This window comes from Lacerta agilis, chromosome 3 (genome assembly GCF_009819535.1).
Source record: "Lacerta agilis isolate rLacAgi1 chromosome 3, rLacAgi1.pri, whole genome shotgun sequence".
Taxonomy (NCBI): Eukaryota; Metazoa; Chordata; class Lepidosauria; order Squamata; family Lacertidae; genus Lacerta; species Lacerta agilis.
The window spans coordinates 64,620,753-64,644,565 of NC_046314.1; the positions used below are offsets into that span (position 1 = coordinate 64,620,753).

At 42.7% G+C, this 23,813-nt stretch overlaps 1 protein-coding gene across 4 annotated transcripts in view; it reads left to right on the forward strand.

The window, feature by feature from the left end:
- Positions 1 to 16,622, forward strand: part of OPRM1 (opioid receptor mu 1) — a 28,401-nt gene extending 11,779 nt beyond the window's left edge. The window contains exons 2-5 of one of the 4 annotated variants that reach the window (XM_033144030.1): positions 7,371 to 7,723; positions 9,478 to 9,587; positions 9,859 to 9,998; positions 16,274 to 16,622. In XM_033144030.1, the coding sequence (XP_032999921.1) occupies positions 7,371 to 7,723; positions 9,478 to 9,587; positions 9,859 to 9,998; positions 16,274 to 16,370 (700 nt within the window). In that variant the 3' untranslated portion in view covers positions 16,371 to 16,622. Of the gene's footprint in view, positions 1 to 7,370; positions 7,724 to 9,477; positions 10,529 to 16,273 lie in introns of those variants that run through there. The other 3 variants (XM_033144031.1, XM_033144028.1, XM_033144029.1) reach the window with 3 other exon arrangements.
- Positions 16,623 to 23,813: the final 7,191 nt, after the last annotated feature.

The following is a 23,813-nucleotide window of genomic DNA, read 5'->3' on the forward strand; positions in this document are numbered from 1 at the left end:
GGGAGTTTCCCGTCATTTGTTAATTTTGTTCTTTGAGATCTGTCCATTAATGTGGAAACTGCCCCATTAAAATCTCCAAGGCAAACTACCTTATAGTCCAAATAATCCAACAGCAAGTCATGGATTTTTTTTGTAAAAAATCGACTTTCCATCATTTGGTGCGTAGAGTCCCAGGATTAAAAATTTTTCGCCTTGTACATTAATTTCAATTGCGATGTATCTCCCTTCTTCATCTTTAAATAGCTGTCTTGGGCTATATTTCTCCTTTGCGTAAATCACTACTCCTCTCTTCTTGACCTTGTCCGATGATATGAATTCTTGGCCTAATTTTTTGTTCTGTAGCAATCTTCTGTGACGCCGAACTATGTGGGTTTCCTGTAGACATATTATATCCAAATTCTTCTTTTCTATGCTGTAAAACACTCTGCGTCTCTTTGGTCTCTGGTTTAATCCCCGAACATTCCAAGTCATTAACTTGAGCGCCATTTCTTTGTTTATTCCTCTCCTCCAGTTGCCTGTCCTTTCTTATCTTGTTCTGGATCTTGGCTTGGTCCTGGTGGTCCCGGCGGTGGTGGGAATACTTCTGGAAACTTGTAGAGCTGTGCTGGATCCAATGGAGTTCCTTTGAAATGTTCCAGATGCTTGTCCAGGAACTTTTGCTTATCCGCCAAGGACCTTATTCTTATCTTTTTCCCTTCAAACGTGAATGCCAGGCCTTCTGGAAATTCCCAACTGAAGGAGATTTTTCTTCTTCTTAGCTCCGTCACCAGGTCGTTATAAGGAGCTCTTTTATCTAAAAAGAATCTGGGGATATCCTTGTAAAAAATTACTTTATTCTGCTGTACCACCAGGTTGTTTCTATAGTGTAAATCCAGAAAATAGTCTCTGTCGTGCCTATCGTGTAGCACAATCAAACAGTCACTGACTGTTTTAGTGCTTTTCTTTCCTCTGGAACCTCTTGGTCCAAATCTGAAGGCCTTCACTATGCGTGCTGAGACGTTTACCTCTTCCAACTCCCAAAAAGTCGAGAATAGTTTCACAATATAGGCTTTCAGGTCTTCCCCCTCCAATTCTGGAAGACCCCTTATTCTTAGGTTTCCTTCTCTCTGATGTAGTTGCAAAAAAGCAAGAGACTCTTCCACAGTCCTCTGTCGTGTTCCAATATTTTCGATCTGCTCCAAATCTAAATTGTCCAATTTTTCCTCCACCTTTTTTATTTTTTCTCTGACCACTTTAATTTCCTCCGAGTCTTTTTTTAACGTGGTCACCTCCTGCCCAATTTTATTAATTTCGTCTCTGTTCTTTCTTACGTTTTCCTCAATTTGTCCAATCGATTTTTCTAACGTTTGGGTGGAGGCTTTAATATCAGCCTTAATATCCACTTGGAGCTTTTCTATTGCAGAGTTGACTGTTGTATTCACTGATGCACCAATAGCATTAACCGATTCTTGTGTTTGCTTCAACCCTTCGGTGACACTTTTTAAGCCTTCTGCAATTTCTGCAACACTTGCAGCCAATTTCTCCATTTGTTCCTGAAGAGTTAAGGAAACAGAGCCTTTCCTTTTTTCAGAGCCAGTTCCTTTAGATCTAAGTTCCATTCCTTGTGGGCTCTGTAACTGTAATCTCAAGGTCACTCCAGTTGCTATAGTAACAATCTCAGACATTCACAGCAGAAGACCAACAGTCCCAAAAGTAAACACCAGGTGGCCTGCAGCTAGCCTTCTGAGAACAAAGAGGCTGCTGAGCCAGGAGTCCACAATAGTCCATTAATCCAACTTTTAGGCAAAGAGTTCAGATTTTTCAGAATTGTAAATTCCTTAAAGCCAAGAAGAGTCTATTTTAAATAGCCCAAGCCAGTAGCTGTTTTCTCACTTGCAGTGTAACCACCAAGTCTTTAAAGTAACTTGTATCTGGCTGTAAAAGAGTCAAAGTATCTCCACTGGTAAACAGTCACTGTAACACTGGAACACCAACAAAGAAAAAATGGCAACAATATAACCCAGCCCGCTACTGACCCGGAATCCTAATCCAGAGGGTGAGGGGCTTCTTCTTTTGCCATATCAACTGTTTTTGGAACTTTAAACAAACTTTAAACAACTTTTAAATCACTTTTAAGAAGTTTGGCAGAGTTCGCAAAACTTTCCCGTTAGCCGCGGCTTTGATCCTTTAGCGCTACCAAGCTCGCGCAAACAGTTCAAAGGGAACAGGCTTCCTTTTAGAGTTTCCTCTGCAAGCAGTGCTCTTTAAACTTGTGAAATAATCCAAAATTTTGACTTACAGAGTTTCTTTGGAAGTTTCTATGTAGGAAGTGCCGGGTGCTCGGGTCTGGCGGGATCGCTGCTTTGATCCTCCGCAGGCAGCCGCTTCTTCAGTCCCGTGCTGGGGCTCCGCTCGCCCGATTCTCCCCCTTACGAGGGTAAATCGGGAGCGAAGACAGCACGTCTGGGACCCACGAAGCTGTCGGTCCACGGGACGCTCTTCCCGTGGCTTTAAGGGACCCGTGGCGCAGGCACGGAGCTCCCTATCGCCTAACGGAGGACGGAGCCGTCGGACTCCCGTCCGCCATTGACTCGGCACCTAACCGCATTGTGGCAAAGGCTCTAGTCTATGCAGGGATGTTTTCACTCATACAGTGAGGCTCTATAGGGAAGGTTTGAAATGCAGTCCATAACCAGTAAATGCAGGGGCTCATTCATGAAATTAAAGACTCTCTAGTTTGTCACTTCCAGCCCAGGCCAATAAGTACTTTCAAGGTAGCCAATTTAGCTTGGTGCAGAATTGGCTAAATATGTTGTCACCACTTAATATTTTTCAGGAGGCAAGCCAAAACAACTTACAAGGTGTCTTCAAGGACAGTCCCATGTAAAGCACATTTTGAAGCAGTCAACCTCACAGCTCGCCCACAATTACATTCGTCATGCCTAGAAAGCATGGGTCCTTCCCCCACTCCTTCCCAAGGGAAAACCCACTCTTCAGCAATAGATCAGAACAAAAGATCAGAACAGAGTGGCTGGGGAAACCCAGCCAGATGGGCGGAGTAGAAATAACAATAGATTATTATTATTATTATTATTATTATTATTATTATTGAAATCAGCTCTGATTGAGCACTATGTCTGCAAAGGATGATTACCATCCTTCCTATTACAAACGCAACCCTCACTTAAGAGCCTAGGGTTTGCTCTTGTTAGCACCATGTATTTCTTGTCAGGATTCAACTTTTTTAACTTTATCCCATCTTCTAGGCCAGTGTTTCCCAAACTTGAGTCGCCGGCTGGTTTTGGACTACAACTCCTATCATCCCTAGCTAGCAAGACCAGTGGTCAGGGATGATGGGAACTGCAGTCCAAAAACAGCTGGAGACCCAAGTTTGGGAAGCACTATTCTAGGCACTAGTTTTGCAAAACTAGGACAGGTGCTCCTTGATGTCTTGTTATAATTGATACCCCAAACCAAAAGGCACTCTTTGTCTCATATGATCAGCTGCCCAATGACCAAGCTCAGAGCTACAACAATGAGATGGAAAGAAGTGGAGTAGGGTAGTGTTTCACACACCTTTCACAGGTAAACATGCAGAGATTCCACATCAGTAGAACCAGGGGTGTCCATTATATTGCAACATTTTCAAATGCAAAAAAAAAAAAAATGTGGCAGTGTTCAAAATTCAAGAAGTTGGGGTTAAATGCCAAATAATGCCAAGTTCTGGCATCCTTGAGAAATTCCCTTCTAGCGTTAGAAGAGTGGCTGAGGAAACCCAGGCAGATGGGTGGGGTATAATTAATTATTAGTAGTATTAGTAGTATTAGTATTATTTACTACTACTACTACTATTACTACTACTACTCCCTCCCTTTTTAAAATGTAATGTTGAAGCCTTCTGAGCTGCACAGTGAGAAACCGACTGGGCAATTCCATTCTATACTCACACCTGTGAGGCACCCCATTTAATTCAATGGGGCTTCATTCTAAATAGCATGAATAGAATTGTGCTGTCAGTCTTGGAAGTTGGAAGGGGTGAAGCAACACTTTTAGCAGCTAAGGGTGAGCCTTCAATGCCTGTCTAGATCTTTGCCCCTCAAAATGAGTAGAAGAAGCAAAAAAAGATGATACAAGATAAGAAAATATAAACTAGCGTGCATCATTTATACAGATCTTGTTGCAGATTGATTTTTTAGCATGGAATACAAACACAGACCTTACTGTAGCCAATAAAGCAAGCCATCTCCTGCCTCATCCTGACTGTCTACATTGACTAGTGACATCTCCCAAATGTTTCAGTTGCAGCAGGACTTCTCAATCCACCCTGGCTTCCAAGCCCTACTAAGTGTAATTCTGCCCTTAATGGTCAAAAGCCTTAGCACAGCCACTTGCTGGCGTTGCTTATGTACCTGAATGTTAACTTTGCTTAAGAGAAATTTCATTCGGAAAAGATATTAGCAGCCATCTGGGGAAGGCAAATAAAAGAGAATTGGGAGCATCTTATGAGTTTATATTGGAAGGAAAATAATAGATCTTCTGCCAGCTATCTTGAGTTGTACTGCTAGGATTGCAATAAAGAAATACAAATAAAATGTTTGGTATCGCCTCTTTTTTCATTTAGCTTTGGCTCTTGTCATAAATATGTAATAAGAACCATGAAACAAAATTATGAGAAAGTGTCAAAGCGAAAATAACTTTAATCATAGAAAAAACACTGGAGGTGGGTATTACATATTCCATCTTGAATACCGGCTCCTTATCTGTCCTATTCTCACTCGGTTACAATAAAGGAGCAATGTAAACACTGCCCTCGCAAACAGGAAATCATCTTTCTTAAATGGAGAAATATGCTGTTCTTTATAGGTGTGGAAAAATGAGACAACTTCATCATAAAGATAGGACAAAATGCAACATGGCCTAACCTAAGAATATAAAATGTAATATGGAGAAAATGAAGAAGGAGGTTAATAAAAATGTAAATGATACTATTTGAGTAGCTGGACAGCACATATTTCTTAGCCAGATTTCCCAATAGCTGCATAGATGGTTGCCCAGGGCAGCAATTTATAATGGGTACCAGTACTGCAGCATCAGATAGAAGAGACCTTTCCAGAGAAACATTGGTATGCCTGCTTCTTTTCCTCAGGAATATCATTAGCACAGTTTATGAATTCAGGTTGGTTTATGAATTGTGTGTACATATAAGTCAAGAGTAACAGGGTCTGGCCTGTTTGGCTTAGCAAATAACTACCGGTAGTCACAGGGATAGGATTGCAGCCTTTGAATATCAAGCTGGTAGCATAGTCAAGTGGGGCGACCTATAATTTAATTCTAGTGATTGAAAGGAATAACCTCCAGGATATTCTGCCGCAGCAGGAGCACATATGCAAAAAAGCACCATAAATTTTGGGAGACGGAGAAAGGGGCTCCTTTCAAAAATGGGATTTAGATGGGATTGAGTCAGCATCAGAGCCCTAGCTTGAAAAAGAACTGCCCTTATATTCACACACCCCTACTATCTTCACGCTGATCTCAGGTTTGAGAAGGGGAATGTCCTCAGTGAGGACCCCCCCCCCCGCTCCATTAAGGCTCTGGACAAGGGTTGTGCTAACCATGTTATGAGTTAGTGCATTTTCTTTAATACTCATTTTATTTTTCAGTCTCTTCACATATAAAGAGGCCTGTGGGGATGCTAAAGCTGTGCAAAATCCACGTGGCTATGGCCAGGTGCAGGACAGGAAGCACATAAAGTGAATTTATGCAACTAGCCAGAGTACGTCTCCGCTTAAGCCATGCCTTCCTGCTCTTGATCTCTCTTAGATATCTCAAAACGCGGGTATCAAGTGCCTTTCTTGCAGACACCTTTGCCCTTTGACTTGGGTTCAACGACGCTTTGTGGTAGACATTTATTTGTTGCTCTTTGGCAGCATACAGGGCAGTTAAGCCCAAGTACCTCAGACGTAGGTGGCGCTGTGGGTTAAACCACAGAGCCTAGGTTTTGCCGATCAGAAGGTCGGTGGTTCGAATCCCCATGACGGGGTGAGCTCCCGTTGCTCGGTCCCAGCTCCTGCCAACCTAGCAGTTCGAAAGCACGTCAAAAGTGCAAGTAGATATATAGGTACCGCTCCAGCGGGAAGGTAAACGGTGTTTCCGTGTGCTGCTCTGGCTCACCAAAAGCAGCTTAGTCATGCTGACCACATGGCTGTACACTGTACACTGGCTCCCTTGGCCAGTAAAGCGAGATGAGCGCCACAACCCCAGAGTTGTCCGCAACTGGACCTAACACTCAGGGGTCCCTTTACCTTTACCTCAGTTAAATTCTGTCCAGTGGAATGGGCAGCCTTGTCCTATAGGGATGCTTTAGCTGCAGTGGCACAAGTAGGAGTTTATGCCATATGTACAGAGCATCCCAGCTATAAGTGAAGCAGAGCTTTGGGGCTCAGGGTTGTGTCCATAGAAGAGATCTACAATCACTTTGGTTCTCATTGGGTAAAATGCTGTGAAATAACCACCTTGCTCACAACCTCAACTAAGTGCCCCACAAGAAGAACAGGACAGAGCAAAACTCCAGTGTGGTGAAGTGGTTAAGAGTGGTAGGCTCATAATCTGGTGAACCGGGTTCGTGTCTCCGCTCCTCCACATGCAGCTGCTGGGTGACCTTGGGCTAGTCACACTTCTTTGAAGTCTCTCAGCCCCACTCACCTCAAAGAGTGTTTGTTGTGGGGGAGGAAGGGAAAGGAGAATGTTAGCTGCTTTGAGACTCCTTCGGGTAGTGATAAAGCGGGATATCAAATCCAAATTCCTCCTCCTCCTCCTCCTCCTCCTCCTCCTCCTCCTCCTCCTCCTCTTCTTCTTCTTCTTCTTCTTCCAATGCAGGAGGGGCATCCTCACCCTTCCTAGAATAGCTTTCCAATGGCATGATGGAGAGTTCTGCTCTCCTCTCTGTAAGAACATTGTTTTATAAGTATTAATAAGTATTTATATACAGTTATATACAGTTATATACATTATTGTATATATCTGCTTATGTGCTTGTTCCTTTAGGAAACCCAGAATGTATAGGTACAAAATAAGTGCATAAAATTATTTATCTAATTATGTGTATAATATGTGAGAAATGTTTATATTTCTACTAGAACAGGTGGGGGGAAATAGCATGCTTCTCATCAAGATCAAGGAGAAAAATGGGAATTAGGGATAAAATATCTACAGATAAGCTTGATACTGAGTCCCCCCCCCCCCCGAAAATTCTTTCTGTACAATATTGCTGCACCAAGGCACAAAAATGTGATATTCTTAATCCCTAGTCCTCAAATCAGACACTAGTCTGGTTATAACTGCATTTGATCTTGTTATAGCTTTTCATTCCTCTCCTTTGTTGACTTTCTTAGATATACCAAAATGAAGACTGCCACCAACATCTATATTTTCAACCTTGCCCTGGCAGATGCCTTGGCAACAAGTACGCTGCCATTCCAAAGTGTGAATTACCTCCTGGGAACATGGCCGTTTGGTACCGCCATTTGTAAGATTGTTATCTCCATAGATTACTACAACATGTTCACAAGTATTTTCACTCTCTGCACGATGAGTGTGGATCGCTACATAGCAGTTTGCCACCCAGTCAAGGCTCTGGATTTCCGCACCCCCAGAAATGCCAAAATTGTCAACGTCTGTAATTGGATTGTTTCTTCAGCCATCGGCATCCCAGTTATGGTGATGGCAACCACCAAAGAGAGCAATGGTGAGTAAGGATTTCACACACCATTTCCAGATGCTCAATTATTTCAGCCGTAGCAGGAAGGCAGGGAATGAAGGAGAGAGAGGAAACTCATGCAGAAATCAAATTTCTAGGTTACCTTCCAGTGAAAGCCATAAAATTCAGTAGCACATGTAATTTACAATGTAAAGGGGACTTTTCTATACCGCACACTCAAATGGGGGGCTCAAAAGGCATCCACCCCCCAAATGGTGATACTACCACCCTAGTGAGAAATCTGACACTGATTATGGAAATGGGGGGGGGGGTGGATCTTAAAGGGAGGGCATTTGCAAATTAATATCAAGAAAGAGAGGAAAGATACCCTCCTAAACATTAAGGTACTTCCAGAACACCCAGAAGTAGGAAATTTGGTATACACATACATAACATGAGTCACAGTGATTAGTGGGAATGCATCCAAATAGGGTATTTTAATACCTAATGAGAAATAATGTTTACCTAAAAACAGGCTGACCCTCTGGCAAAGAACAAGCCAGGCCACAAGTACGATGCAAAATAGAGTTGTTGAAGGTTTGTAGGTTCTTCACACACTTCCATCAAACTGTGATTATGTGGGTAGAAAGAAGAATTTCTAGAAGCTGCTAGGAACATTATGGTTGCATAAAGGGAGCCTCATTTAGAAGTTGTGCGTCTACGTTTTATTTTTATTTTTTGGCTTCATCTATCTCTCTTTATGTAATCCATATAAACTAAGCGGTTTAGGATACAATCCTGCACCCACTTTCCTGGGAGTAATCCCCTTAGAAGACAGTGGGAATTACATCTACATAAGTACATACAAGGTTTTGCTGTTAATCAATAAACTAATCAGCTAAGAATGGGGTTATATTTTGTCTACTACAAAGTAAACCGGTCCATTCCAGTGGGACCTGCTCCCAAGTTAATGTATATAAGGATCACAACCTTGAGTTGTGGCTCATTTAGTGCTGGAGACCCAATTTAAGTTGTGGGACTGTGATTTAAAGGCACACTTTTATATTTAGATTATTTTAGAATTAGATAGCTACTTATAACAGGGAATGAAAAAGCAAGATATTTAAACATGATGTTTTTTTCTAATAGCAGTGAACGACACTTTTTTGTTATTAAACAGTAAATTATCTCAGACTTTCTTTTGCTCCTAACCGGAAAGAAGGAAGGAAGGAGACATCTATGAATTCCACTAAGTTATCTAACAGTCAAAGTGATGCTTTTTGACCAGAACTATTGCTGGTCAGCTTAAGGAAGCCTAGTTATGTGAATCTTATCTCCTATTTTCTCATTTTAGAAGAATGCTTTTATACGGAAAATAGGCTAATTTAAGCCAGCAAGACTCTATTCAGGGATCTTTTCCTTGCACAGATGCACTTTATCAGGGTCCCTGATAATGCAGTAGGTTCTGCTCATTTTCAAGCAAGCATGAATAAAACTTCTGCAGACAACTCCCAGTCAACATGAGAAGTTCAGGGACTGGACAGGCACAGGGAAATTTGGAGTGGGACTTGTATGTGTGGCCCTGCCCTTATTGACCTTTTGAACACTGAATCTCTCCCCCCACCCCTAAAAATTCTATGTTGTAAACATCACACTAAAAGCGAGTGAGTTTTCTTACAGGCTCACGCCACAGTATAATATAATTATGGCCTTGGAGTGGAGGGGGTGAGAGAAAGAACAGGATTAAATGGAAATAAATAATTCTGTCAAACCTCATTTATTCCTTTTTCTTTTCCTCCTAGGATCTGTTGATTGCACACTTATATTCTCTCACCCAGCATGGTATTGGGAGAACTTGCTGAAAATCTGTGTTTTCATCTTTGCCTTCATCATGCCTGTCCTAATTATCACGGTATGCTATGGGCTCATGATTTTACGCCTGAAGAGTGTCCGAATGCTCTCTGGCTCCAAGGAGAAGGACAGGAATCTTAGAAGGATCACCAGGATGGTCCTCGTGGTTGTGGCTGTCTTCATCGTCTGCTGGACCCCCATCCATATTTACGTTATCATTAAAGCCTTGATCCATATCCCAGAAACTACTTTCCAGACTGTCTCCTGGCACTTCTGTATTGCTTTGGGGTACACAAACAGCTGCCTTAATCCCGTCCTTTATGCCTTTCTAGATGAGAACTTCAAAAGGTGTTTCAGAGAGTTCTGCATCCCAACAGCTTCAACCATGGAGCAACAAAACTCCACCCACGTCCGACAAAACACTCGCGAGCATGCCTCCACCGCCAACACGGTGGATAGGACTAACCAACAGGTATGACTAGCAGTGGAGATGTCATCTCTGGATTCGGGAATCCCTCCTGGAGATGACATGAATTCTGAAATTACAGTCTTTACTGATGTGTAGGTTCTGGAAGATGTGACAGTCTTTTTGATTTATCTTCCCTAGCTGGGGCGATACACAAACATGGAATGATGAATCCAGACATCATCAGTCCCAATCGGGTTTTGGGAAACTAGAGAGCTCCCAGATGTACCTTGCATGGCCAGGCCCTTGTCTGTGTATCATTGTGATATTTATTCCATAGCTGAGAAAGGAGGAGATGCTTTCATAGTGTTTGAAGCAACAGAATGTTTGCTATTGCTTAACATTCTAGAACTGTATATATTTTAAGAACTGCCTTGTACCCAGTCGGAATCAATGTAACTAAGGTCTATCAGCCCTACTAGCACCTGGCCTTACAGCCAGCCCACAGGGCCCTTGATAGCCCTCCTTCTTTAGACTTCTGATTGGCAAGCAATAGACTTTCAGTCAATACTTTTAGACAGGTCTGCATCACCATGATTCATTTTCCTACCATGGCTTTTGTGAACAAGTAACCCATAGAATTCTTTGGTTGTGATCTCACCTTGAAATAACTATCTATTTTGCAATGGGTCATGTGGAAACTCACAATGGGGAGGTGTTTTTGTGAGCAAGCTCAAGTGGGCTGAACTCACAACAAGCCCACCATATTCTATTGAGTATTCACAATTTATTCAGTAGAGGTATTCCCAGTGCTCATTCCAGGGGTGTGTGTGTGTGTGTGTGTGTTGGGGAAGGGTGTTCTTGGAAAAGATGCCCTCTGTTGGCCCTCTGTTGTGCTCCTTGGGCACAATCCACACAAATGTTCAGAGGGAAAGAAAAGGCACTTGAAGGATGCTCTTTCTTCTCTTTGCTCCTGCCACTGCTCATAAGCTTAGAGGGGACAAGTGAAGAGGGAGCAACACCATGGAGAGGGGGGGGCAGCAGGCCCAGGGTAGAGGACTAGTGTCCAGCATCTGTCGGTGCCCAACAGTACTTGCCCCAATATCCCAGCCCTGTGAACTACCCAAAGTACAGGTTTGTTTCACCTTCATTTTGTAAAGAGTAACTGCCAGGGTTGATTCCCACTACAGCCATCAACCACTCATGTGATACACATATCCCCTTGCTTTCAGAATAGAAATAGAAATAGAATAGAAATAGAAATACTTTATTGTCACTCTGTACCACATGTTTACAGTGAGATTAAACGAGCCCCCCCCCCCCAATCTCTCATTCCTTGTCTATCAGCCCTATCTATGTGCTGTCGTACAACCACCGACCCCGAACGTCAGCTGCAGTGTTGCTATCTTCCATTCAGCAGCCTCACAGCCCACAGATAGAAACTGTTCTTTAACCTGCTGGTGCGGCTTATCATGCTTCACTATCTCCTGCCCAAGGGCAGGAGATTAAAAAGGTGCTGGCCAGGGTGTGAGTCATCCCTGAGAATGTTCCTTGCTCTTTTGAGGCAACGGTCTTCTGCGATAACATCTAGTGGACTCAGCCCATGATGTCTTGTGCTGTCTTCACCACCCTCTGTAGGGACTTTCTGTCCATGGCTGTCAAACCAGCGTACCACACCATGATACAGTCTGAAAGAACACTTTCTATCGTGGACCGATAGAAGGAAATCATTAGTTGTTGTCTAACATTGCTCTTTCGCAAGACCCTAAGGAAATGAAGTCTCTGTTGGGCCTTCCTGACCACCTGGGCTGTATTGACCTTCCAAGTAACTCTCTCCACACAGCCCCCCCCCAATATACAACAGGGCTAGCTCCCCTCTCTTCCTCCAAAAGTCCAACACCATCTCCTTTGTCTTGCCAATGTTTAGGTGCAGATTGTTCTCTGAGCACCATGTGGTTACCTTTTCAACCTCCCCCCCCATACTCAGATTCGTCTCCACCTGTAATTAAACCCATTGTGGTGGTGTCATCAGCAAACTTAATAATTGCAGTAGAATTGTTCAAACAACACTTTCTCCAAGTCTGGCCCTTTTGCATATTTCTTCTTTATCCTCCATGGTGACTCTCTTCCTTTTCTTAGTAATTCGTCCCTTTTGCTAGGGACCACAGACCACATTTCTGGGGCTCCATGACAGATTTTCATTGTGCATACATGGTGGGCATTTGCAATGATGGTGAAGAAATCTTTGCAGAAATAAGGGACAGCTGATCAGACAGTTAACAAGGTTGCTGTTGGTGAAGAGCGGCAGGAGAAGGGAATAGATGTTCCTTTTGGGTCACCTGATCTAAAGGTGTTGAATCTCTCTGACCAAGGCCTGCTCAGAATTTACCTTAAGTATAGTTGCCACCTCTAAGTAGCAAGCAAAGATATCAAGATTGTTTACAGATGTTACTTCATTATCCTGAGACAAGCATTGTGGCTGAACTGAAATTCAACAACTCGGAGGGAGGGAAAAGGGGTCACACTACTAATATTGGTATAGAGATATGGTAAACTTACAGCAATAAGCCCTGAGTGCTCACTAGAAGAAATCAGCCCTGAGTGCTCACTAGAAGGACAGATCCTGAAGTTGAGGCTCCAGTACTTTGGCCACCTCATGAGAAGAGAAGACTCCCTAGAAAAGACCCTGATGTTGGGAAAGATGGAGGGCACAAGGAGAAGGGGACGGCAGAGGATGAGATGGTTGGACAGTGTTCTTGAAGCTACTAACATGAGTTTGGCCAAACAGCGAGAGGCAGTGAAGGATAGGCATGCCTGGCATGCTCTGGTCCATGGGGTCACGAAGAGTCGGACACGACTGAACGAGTGAGCAACAACAAAACTTACAGAGGCCTCCTAAATACCTTTATGTTTCAACAGGAACGCTGAGTGCCCCTGTCTAACAGAACTACTCTAAAATTGGCACATTAAGTGAATTTATGTGCCTGTTTCTAAGGAATATCCCTGAATGGGTATATGAGGATTTATAAAGTCCTCCCACTTTGCCTGTGTGGTTTGTTGAACCTTGCCTTGAAATGGCAACCTGTGGGCACTTGGCAATATTGTAAAATTTCATTCTTATCTATTGCATTCATAAACACAGAGTTCAGGTGAGTATGTGTGGTTCTCCCTTCCCCACTGCAATTTAATGCTCACCACAACAAGTGAGGTAGGTTTGGCTGGATGGCATGATAGGGAACCAGTCCAAGGTGACTCCATGAGTTTCATGGCTGAACAAGGAATTAAACCGAGTCCTCTCACTACTCTAATTCAGCTCTCCAGCTCTCCATTTCTCTTCGCATTTTTCATTCAAAGTGGTTCTGAGATTCAGGTTCAAGGCCCCTGTCCTACTGCGTCAGTCCAAAAATGCCATATATACACCCTTTCCCGTATTTATTTTAGCCAGGACATTTTGCCCAAGGCATTTTACTATCTGAGGCAAGTGATGGGATGGCAACAACCCCCAATTCCATGTACAGAAACTGACTGGTCTGACAGCCAGTTCTTATTTCAATACTGGCAATGGGATAGTGTCCTTCACTGCACCTGAGGGCAGCAGGCTAGTTTCAGGCATTTGGGGGAACCAATGCAACTATCATTCTGAAATGTGCAGGCTGCACCCCATCAGAGGAGATGATAATACCTGCAAATTCTATCCAATTCTGGAAGAAATTGAAAACAGATTTTCTTTTTGTTTTAAAATGTCAAATTTCAAAGGCACCCTGCATGCAAACCCCCTGTATATATCTGCCTACAACAGCCTTTCTCAACCTTGGGTCCCCAGAGGTTTTTGGCCTACGACTCCCATCATCCCTGACCACTGGTCCTGCTACCTAGGGATGAGGGGAGTTGTAGGCCAAAAACATCTGGGGACCCAAGGTTGAGAAAGGCTGGCCTACAATTTGGCAGGTGTGATCCAATGGGGGGACAGGGCTGCTATTCCTGCAAATTTCATCTAGTTCTGTGAAAAGAAAAGAAAAGAAAAGAATCACTATTTTCAGATTCCCCATTACAGTGAAAGTGGCGCCAGGGAAACTTTATTTTTAGCAGATGGAATTTGGTCTCAAATAATGAGTTGAATTGGAAAGAAATAGAACAGCTCTGAAACAGACCATACTGCTTCCCAAAGCTACAGATGCATGCTAAATCTTGTGGATGGCACACACCCCCATGGGACTGCAGCTCTTCAGTATGCTCCAAGATTTAAAAGGAACCCACTGTGTGTAGAGACATTCTGGGATCATTACCTTTCAGCTTGCTATACCTCTGTATTTATATGACTCATTTTCAAAACTGTTCCATGGCCCTCTAGCAGGTGAAGGAGGAAATGAGAACTACCTCATATTTTTGTTGAATTTGTTTGTTTTCCCAGCATTTCAACTTTAAAAATAAAACCTTAAAAGTATGGGGGTTGTTTTTTTTTACTTAGTAGTAGCAATGTGAGTCTGCAGTCATAAACAAAAATGCTTAAATACCACTGGAATCAACTGGATTTTAGTGGCCTCAGGATAGGATTGTTGCTTAAGACATTACTGTAGATAACATTACATTCAAAAATAGGGTCAGATTTCAAACAATAGTTTTTCATCAATGGCTACAGAAAAGAAAACATCTACTAATGCAGTCTACAAAGGACCCATTGAAGCAGAGGAACAATTGTACTCTGTGTTTGATATATTATGTAATGGTGTGTGGGTGTGGGTGTGGGTGTGGGTGTGGGTGTGGGCACTGTATTTTTATATTCTATATAGTCTAGGATGTGTAGGTCCAAATCTTCAATTGGTATAGGTTAATGAAACTTTGTTCAACTCGGTGATATCTTACTAGACAAGATGATGCTCTGCCCAGCATGCCCCAGTCCTCTGGGTAGAATATTTCATTATTAAGAATCTTCTGAAATTCTCAACTACAAGTTTGGTGACATGAACCCACAAGGCAGACACTGGGAACCAAAAGCTTGTCACAAAGGGAACTACCATCTCAGTTTCAAAGTCCAAATGGGTCTACAAATGAACTTTCCCCACAAATCACTCTCATTCTTTAGAGTAAGAAGAGTGTGGCATGTTACTAGAGAAAGCAAAGATAATGTTAGAAACAACTTATGGAGTGTGAAATGTTGACAACTGGGGAGAGGGGGTGTTGCATGGGTGAGAAGGAGGAATGGTGGAGGAATTTGATTCAGTTCATGTTGAAAAACAAATCCACGCTTTCTGAAACAATATGAGAACTGAAACTTTGGAAAATAAAACTCGCAAATTGCTGCAGAAATGTGGGGAACTGAATTTAGGATTGGAAATTAAGAACAAAAACTGACAGCCCCTTCGTAAACATTGTGGTTCTACTGGTGGTTGTTAACTTGAAACCTGAAAAGCAAATATGTTTCTTTGTGTGCACCTTCAGATATTTTCTCCTTTAATCTTGCAACTGCCCACCTCCTTTCTGAGATAATAGGTCAGTTCCAACCAGATGGGCTTTTAGAAAGGTTTTGAGGTAAGAGAGAGAAATGGCATCACCCAGCTGATCTGAGAGACAATTCCAAGCCTATGGGGCAGTAGAGTCTTTTGAGGGAGGTGCAACATGGGATGCTGCCTTAGAATGAGTCAGGCCACTTGTGTCCATCCAACACAATATTGTCCATGCTGACTGCCACCACTTTCCAAGATATCAGAAAGGGCTCTCCCAGCCCTACCTAGAGATGTTAGGGCTTAGGCCTGGGACCTTCTGCATGCAAAGCTGATGCCTCACCACTGAGAAGCAGCCCTACCCCAGTCAAGAGAAGTGCCCATGTCCACTGCTTCTATTTTCCATCCTGCAGTTCTGTATTTTACACTCATATACTGTTGTGCAATTTTTAGCTCATCCAGTATCAAAAGGAGTCCTGAGAGGCAGGCTGATTACCATTTACACAGGAGTAACTGAGGCTGCAATATTATGGCTTCTCCGTGACTACCAGGGGAGCGAATGGAATTTGAAGCTTGAGGCTCCTACCAAGCCATCTATTGCCTCAGGTTGGGTCACTTATTCTAAGAAAATACACTAGTGATGTATCAGATACATTGCATCTATTGCAGAGATGAAACATCAAGGTTTACACTGGAACCAGCCTGGGTTTCTCAGGCTTCGTTGTTCCTTGTTGTCATGTGAAAGGGTATTCCTACCACCTCAAAATGACTCCACTCTGATTTGCCCCCTGAGAAAAGAATGGCTCGTGCTGAGCAAATCCACCCAGCATCATTTGCAGGCAGCAGGGTGGAGAAATTAGCTCATTTCTTTTCTCTCTCACTGTATTTCTTTCCTTTCAGTTGGAACTTCTGGAAGCTGAAACCACACCTCTGCCGTGACAGGGCCCCCTGCCGTGTAGCAACCCAAAACCAGTGCCACTGGGTGGCTGTGCTATAAGTGTGGTGGGGATATGGAGGAGACTGGTGCTCTCTCTTGCCCGCCCCGCCCCAAGGCAAGTGCCTGCATATAGTGTCCATCAGAACAATTTGCCCCTGTGGCAAAATCCCATTGCACAAATAACTTCAAAAGAAAGTCTGACCAAATGGGAACTTTGCAATCATAATCTACGGTACTGAGAAATAGAGCCACACAGAACATGATTCTGAGATTAGACAGCCTTACCTTAAACCAAACTCAAACTGCAGTGGCTCAGAGTCAGAGTAATTCCATCTGCCCCCTATTCCACTCCCTAAAAGGATCAGAGGTATGGGGAAAAGGAACCCAGTGGAGATTATCACTCAGAAGTACCATACTTTTCCGTGTATAAGACAAGGTTTTTTTTACTCTAAAATAATGTTTAAAATCTGGGGGAGGGGTCTTATACACGGATAGTGCATATGTGGGGCGGGCAATTGGTTGCAGCTGCAAGCAGCAGCTTGTTAGCGGCGATTGGGTGGGTGATTGGTGGCTGCAACAAGGGCTGCTGTGGATTGGCTGCTGCTCCAGCGACTGTGCGTGCGATTGGCGTCTGCTGGCGGCGAGTGGGCTGACACTTGTTTTCTTCTGTGATGTGTGCAATTTCAGCGTCCAGTGAGTGATTGATTTTTGGGGCTCAACAACTTTGGCAATCCTCCCCAAAAAAGCTCAACAACTCTGGGCCATCTCACCCCATTTTCTTAAATTTGAGTCCCCAAAAGTAGGGGGCGTCTTATACACAGAAAAACACAGTATATATCCAATGCATTTGAATAGAACTTGAAATAGTTCATTTTTATCTATATGTGTTTAGTTCTGCAGATTCCACCCCCCCCCCCATACAATTATTTCCAACATATCATTCTCAGAGAGAGAAAAATTATTTTCAAGCTAGCTGCAGTAACAAGACTGATCAAAGCTACCTCTGAGTGTTAGTGGAGGTTGTAACCCTCATCTGCTGAAGTCCTCCATTTCACTAAGATTTCATCCAAAGAAGATTCTTCATCTATATTCTGTGCTGACTTGGAAAAATAATCTCCTTCTTTACACATTTACAAATATATGAAGTGCAAAATTATGGAGTGAGGCAGCAGATGGATGGAGTGTAGAAAAGCTTTTGTGTTGTCGCTGCTGAATGTATGTATAAAAACAGAATACAACTGTAAATATTGTAAAATACCATAGTCAATACTTGTATATTCAGTGATAGGTTAGGAAATAAATTACATTCATATATTATTACATGTGCGTAAAATAATTGTTTGTGTGTGTAAATAACTACACCTGTAAAGTACTTGAGCATTTTTAATATACTTAAAATTGATTTACTACTTATGTAGCAGGAAATTATAGATTTTGTTTAAAGTTAAAAGATGGGCAGTCATATTATATAAGGTTTTCTGTTCCGTTACCAATGCCATCATCTGCTCCTCTGTTTTATGATAGCAGCAAAAATAATTCACAGCTTACAAAAGCATACTCTGTAAAAAGGGGGGGGGAATCTAATCTCCAGAATAAGCAACAGTAATAATTGTCTAGATAATTTGTAGTTCTATATCATTTTCTACTTGCTGTATAGTGTGTGCTGTAATTAAATGGTCAAAAATTACCCAGGAAGCAAAAAGCACTTTGATGAATTTGTGTGCATTAAAAAAGAAAAATCATATCCATGGTTTCTTTTTAAAAATTTCTGCCACTGCATTTTCATTGCTGCTCTGCTCAGTTGTGGAAGTGGTATCTACCTAGTGTGTAAAAAAGGAAGTCTACTCTTCATCTTGACTGAGATGATGAAGTTCAGTTACTTTTAAAAGTGAAATCAAGTTACCTTAGCTTTTTGAATTCACATGTACATGATTATGTAAAAACATGTATGAAAAAGTGCCTTATTTTTTTCTTGCATCTCAATTCTCTTTTGAAATCATGTTTTTTGCTAGCTTCAACCTTTGGTGAACCAGTTTTTTTGAAATGTATCCCGATTTTGATGCAAAAAAATGCATTGCACCAAATCATTCCCCTAACCACTGGCTCTTACAGGTGTTGAACTGAGTTTTACTCAGAGAAACCCACTGAAATTTCAGTGGGTCCACTCAGACTAAAACTTAGCTGAACACCATCCCAACCTTTCATTTTTAGAAGTTACCCACCTAACCAACCATCAAAGCTACTAGGCTCAAATCAACCTGCAAAGGACGAAGGAGAGAAAAGAGTGGTAAAATCTAAGGAAGGGTGGGGGGAGAAAGAAATGAGGGGTTTGTGTGTCTTCAACAGGAAGTAGGTCAATAACTTTGAGCTTCCCAATTTTATTTTATTTTTTTTATTCTGGGATAATGCATTCTTTAGATATACTGACCTAAAACCCACCCATCAAGGCAACAGTAAATTCTACAGGTATAGTGTTTTCTGTCACCTATGCACATGGGCATAGCCGGCGGGGGCAGGGAGGGGCAGCTACCCCCACTAAATTAATAAAAATACACAGCAAACTGAGGTTCTCCCCCCCCCCAACAAAAGGCCTGCCTATGCATACAAGTGTGTTAGCATGTACAACACAAGGCTTCATCCTTTACCACTCAGTATTGATTCATCTAGATTGTAGATCAAGAAGGAAAGGCTCTCAACTGCCTACAAATCTCTGCATTTTCTCTCTGCATTTTCTCTCTGTGGGGTGTCCTCACTGGGGCATATTGCTGTTGCAAGCATTAGCATCAAAGAAAGCTGGGGAAGGTTTTGCGAAAACAGCATGCTACCTAGTAATAAAGTAGATTGTTGAGGAGCATGCTAAGTGAGGAACTGTCTGGATGAATCCCAGAAACCAAGGTCCACGTTTATGAAGGTCCTATTGAGAACATTTATTTAACAGAGGAGGCATGTGGCTCTAATAAGCACACAGGGACACACAAATGCAAAAGATATGGTTTGGCCATGGTGGATGTCAACTGCATGTTTACAGACACCATTCCTCCTCTTCAAGCATTCCAAGTGTTCACTGGGGGAAGCAAGCCTTTTGCCCTGCAAAGTGTGATTTGTGCCTGCCACCAAAGAGCAATTCACAGGAACAGTAGATGGACTTGTTTTGGGGCAGGTGTGCAGGATCTGGACCAAGAGTCCATAGGATCCTAGGTATTGGAACAAGCACCAATCCAAGGTCAGGAAAGAGCTTTCTCAATCAGGAAGAAAAGAATTTTGCTCAGGTTAAGATCTGGATGAGCCCCAAAACTAATGGCTAGGCCAGGTCAGAGCAAGCAAAAAATGATAATTAAAAAATGGCAGTCCTCTTAGCAGAAGAGCTTCAGAAGGACTTTTCCCATTTATGCCAAGAAGAAGTCCAAGGTCACATGTTCAGCGATGCATTGGACAAAATGTGATCTTCCATAAAATATCAAACAACATGAAGGTTTGTAGCTTAGTGGGAAAGTATTGCATGCAGAAGCTCCCAGATATTTCCAGGTAGACCTGTCCCTTCCTGAAACCACAGAGAGCTGCTGCCAGGCAGTGTAGGCAATACTGTACTTGATGGACCAATTGCCTGACTAAATATGTTCCTATATTCCTATGTTCCTTTATTCCTAACAGCAAAGTATGCGAGCAAAGGGCAGCCATCAGCAACAAGGAGGTTGCCTGGGCACCATCTGGTGGAAAGGCAGGATAATAACAAACAAATACTGTACAGCAAACCAGTTGTGTATACAGCTGATGAGAACTAGGCTGCTGCTGATCTCTCTGAAAATTGTTTTACACATCACTCTTGGCCTCCTAATTAGAGCTACTGAAACACTGTAATCCCTTGCAGATAGAATCCAGGCAAGTCAGTCCCTGGATTAAAACTAATTTAAATACATGTTTGCAAAGCGCCCAGCACAGTATGCATCTGCATCTTCAAATCTGGCTTTTGAGAATCAACATGTAAAAGTTTTCTTTGCACAGATGTGAGCTGGTTCACCCCAGTTAAGCCAATTCCTGATATATGGGAAGGAAGTGTCTTACCATCTACAATGCAAACCAGGCCCAGTTTCTTACAGTTAGGGGATAGGGCTCCACAGGTGGAAAAATACAAGTTTCAGTACTAATAGTAAAAGGGACAAAGCACTTTCTTTACTCCAGAAAGTCAGGAAACAAACATGCAAACCAGCACCTGTCTTTGGCCTGGAGACTGAACTAGCAAACCATAGATATAACTCTGACCAGGTTGTTTGCAAGCCCAACTATTTTCTGGGCAGCAGTTGGCCATTGTCTTAAGCAGCTTCCCCATATCTGGTGTCCCCCAGATGTTTTGGAGTACAACTCCCATCATCACTGACTCATTCTGACTGATGCTGCTGGGAGTTGTAGTCCAACAACATTTGGAGGTCACCATGTTGGGTAAGGCTGATCTTAAGGCTCCTTGATTCTAAAGAAAAGCCCAATGACTCTTGCAAGGATGTTACGTTATTATTGGAAGCATCTTACTTGTTATCAGATGAAAAACTGAACACAAGAGTAGCCCCAGCAGCCAACTTGTCTAAACCACTCGATTAACATTACTGATCTGCCCTCAGTGCTCCAATACTCCATGTCCATTATGAACCTCTTGAAGAAAACGTAATTAAAGCAGAGCTCAGAGGTTACTGAATTCAATAGCTCTCCCACATCCTCTCGGCTACTTCAAACCATTATTTCTTTTATGCCAGGAGTAGAACGATGTCTCTGAGCATCACAACTTCTCTCCGTGGGTTAGTCAAGCACAAGAATTTGAAATATTCGTTTGTGTGAAATATCGGAATTGTTTTCAGTACATTATTCAACGTATCTTGCTGAAAGTGATGGGGGGGGACCTCATATCCAAGCATAAACAAACACTGCTGAACTGTGCTTTTTCTGAGAAGGTGTGAATATTCATTGTAAATGTGTTACAATAAATTGTGACCTGGCTTCTTTGCCCCCGATGCATTAATAAAGAAAAATCTGATTCAAATGCTGTTTTCATTTATGTGTGGTGTACAGCTGGTGAAGCTGGTGGAAACAAGCAGCAGAAGGGGAGGGCAGGTGGTCAGGAAGTCAGCCATCCCTGCATGGCTCTCCACGGAGACGGAGCACTGCTTGGGTGGGCCCATCTCTCCACGGCCCCCACCCCAGGTCCAGCTGCCAAACAAGGTCAGAGATCCTCCCTTCCACTCTCTCTTGGGTCAGTCCATCAGAGTTGTACAGTCAGTAGCACAAATATATTTACAGAAGACACCTATGCATGTCTATGCAGAAGTAAATCCAACCAATTTCAGTAGGGCTTACTCTCAGGTAAGAGGGTATTGGATTTTAGCCCTAGTCACCCGAAGCAACCCTACCATGAAGCAGGTTATGTAACTGTCTTCAAGCAGTAAATTTGGGGCTATTATTTCCTGTGACAGTGAGAGGTTGACCCAAAGGGCCAAATCCATTGAAGAAAAATTCTCAGCGAGACTCACTGAAATGAATTGCACAACAATTCATTGTAGTGGGGCTTCTGGCTGGAACTTTCTAGGAGATTTGTTCAATAGACGGAAGGTCCCATATCATTTTCTGCCTCCCATGTCAAAATGTTTTATTGACAATACAACTCACTACAATACTTTTTAGATTCAGCATTCCAAGATGTAAACATTATTGAGGAATACGAATATATAAAGGTTCTCATGTACCCATCGGTTTTGAGTTGTCCTTTTTTTAAAAACAAAAAACAAAAAACCCTGAAACAACAATGCTTATGAAAACATCTTTGTCACAAATCAGCTTTCATAGTCAGTTACTGTTACAAAAACCACACACACATAATCACCAATAATTAGGTTAGATTGCTCAATAAATTCTGCATTTTCATTAGCAATCAAGGCTAGTTTGCAGTTGCAACAAGAACCGGAATAGGCCTTATTAAACAAAATTAGCTTTCATGCTGAGCTCAGCAATAGAAAAGAAACTCAGTAGATCTGAAATGTCTTTTTTTTAAAAGTAGCGTTGATCTTATGGGAGTGAAACTTCTGCCTTATGAGAAGTATCTGGTTGCCAGAGACATTCAGCAGAGGAAAGGAAGAGAATTTCATAGGGCATTGAACAAAAGGGAGAAGCTTTCAGGCAAGGGCAGAGTTTGAACAGAAAGAGGGGTGGGGGCAGAAAGGGATCACTACAACTTCCATGAGGATAAAGGTTCACTGTATGAATAACTGTCCTCTTCAGATTTAGTCTGCCCTGCTACACACACCAGAAACTGAAGCAGGAAACCAGGGTTGGCTTAGCACTCTGTGTGAGTGATTGGTCTTCAACTGGTGGGCTAGGATCACTACGGCAAGGGTAAAAGGACATGTGGCCCTCCAGATGTTGCTGGACAGGGATAGCCTAACTACTGTTGTCTATGTTCTGGTAACCTCAAGGTTCGATTACTGCAAGGCGTTATACGTTGGGCTGTATCTGAAGATGGTTCAGAAACTTCAGCTGGTGCAGAATTCAGCGGCCAGGCTGCTTACCGGAGCAAGATGGTTTGAACATATTACACTGATCCTGGTCTGACTGCACTGGCTACCAATTAGTTTCTGGGCCCAATTCAAAGTGCTGTTTTTGACCTATAAAGCCTTAAACAGCTCAGGACTGCCTCTTTCCGTATGAACCTACCCAGACCTTGAGATAATCTTCCGAGGCCCTTCTTCATGTGCCTCTTCCTTGAGAGATCCAGAGGGTGGCCACACGAGAACGGGTATTCTCTGCAGTGGCTCCGTCTGTGGAATGCTCTCCCTAGGGAAGTTTGCCTGGTGCCTTTATTATACACCTTTAGGCACCAGGAAAAAACGTTCCCTTTTAACCAGTTGATCCTATTTACATCCTATGCCCTTTTAAAATGTGTTTTGGGGGGCATTGGGTTGCTATTTTTATTTTTATTAGGTATTTTGTGGTTTTATATCTTGATTTTATTCTGTGAACTGCCCTGAGGACCCCCCCCCCCGGGTATAGGGCAGTATATAAACTCAAATAACTACTACTACTACTACTACGGTACTACTACTACTACTACTACTACTATTACCCAAATCCCAGGCCATTAACCATGCTGGCCAACAAAATCTGAAGATTAGAGATTCCCCATTCCTGCTGATCTAAGGTGTTGCAGGAGCAACATCAGTACCATGTACAGATATGTGGCTTAAAAAGAGAGAGATTAGTCCTCAAGTGCATGTTTGGGCTAAAGGTGGGTCCCAGAACAGAAAAAGCTGGAGACTAATAGTGTCAAAGTTTTGACTTGTTTTGGCCTGTAACTGTTCCTCAAAGGTAACCTGCTCCTCAAAGGTGGGGAACCCCTTTCACCCTTGTGGGCAACCTTCCAGGGGCCACCTGCCATCCCACCAGCTCCATCCAACTCACCCAACTTGCAGTTTGTGGGTGTGAATGGGCAGGCTCCCTCAAATAAGTGCTATCTGTTAAGTTGTG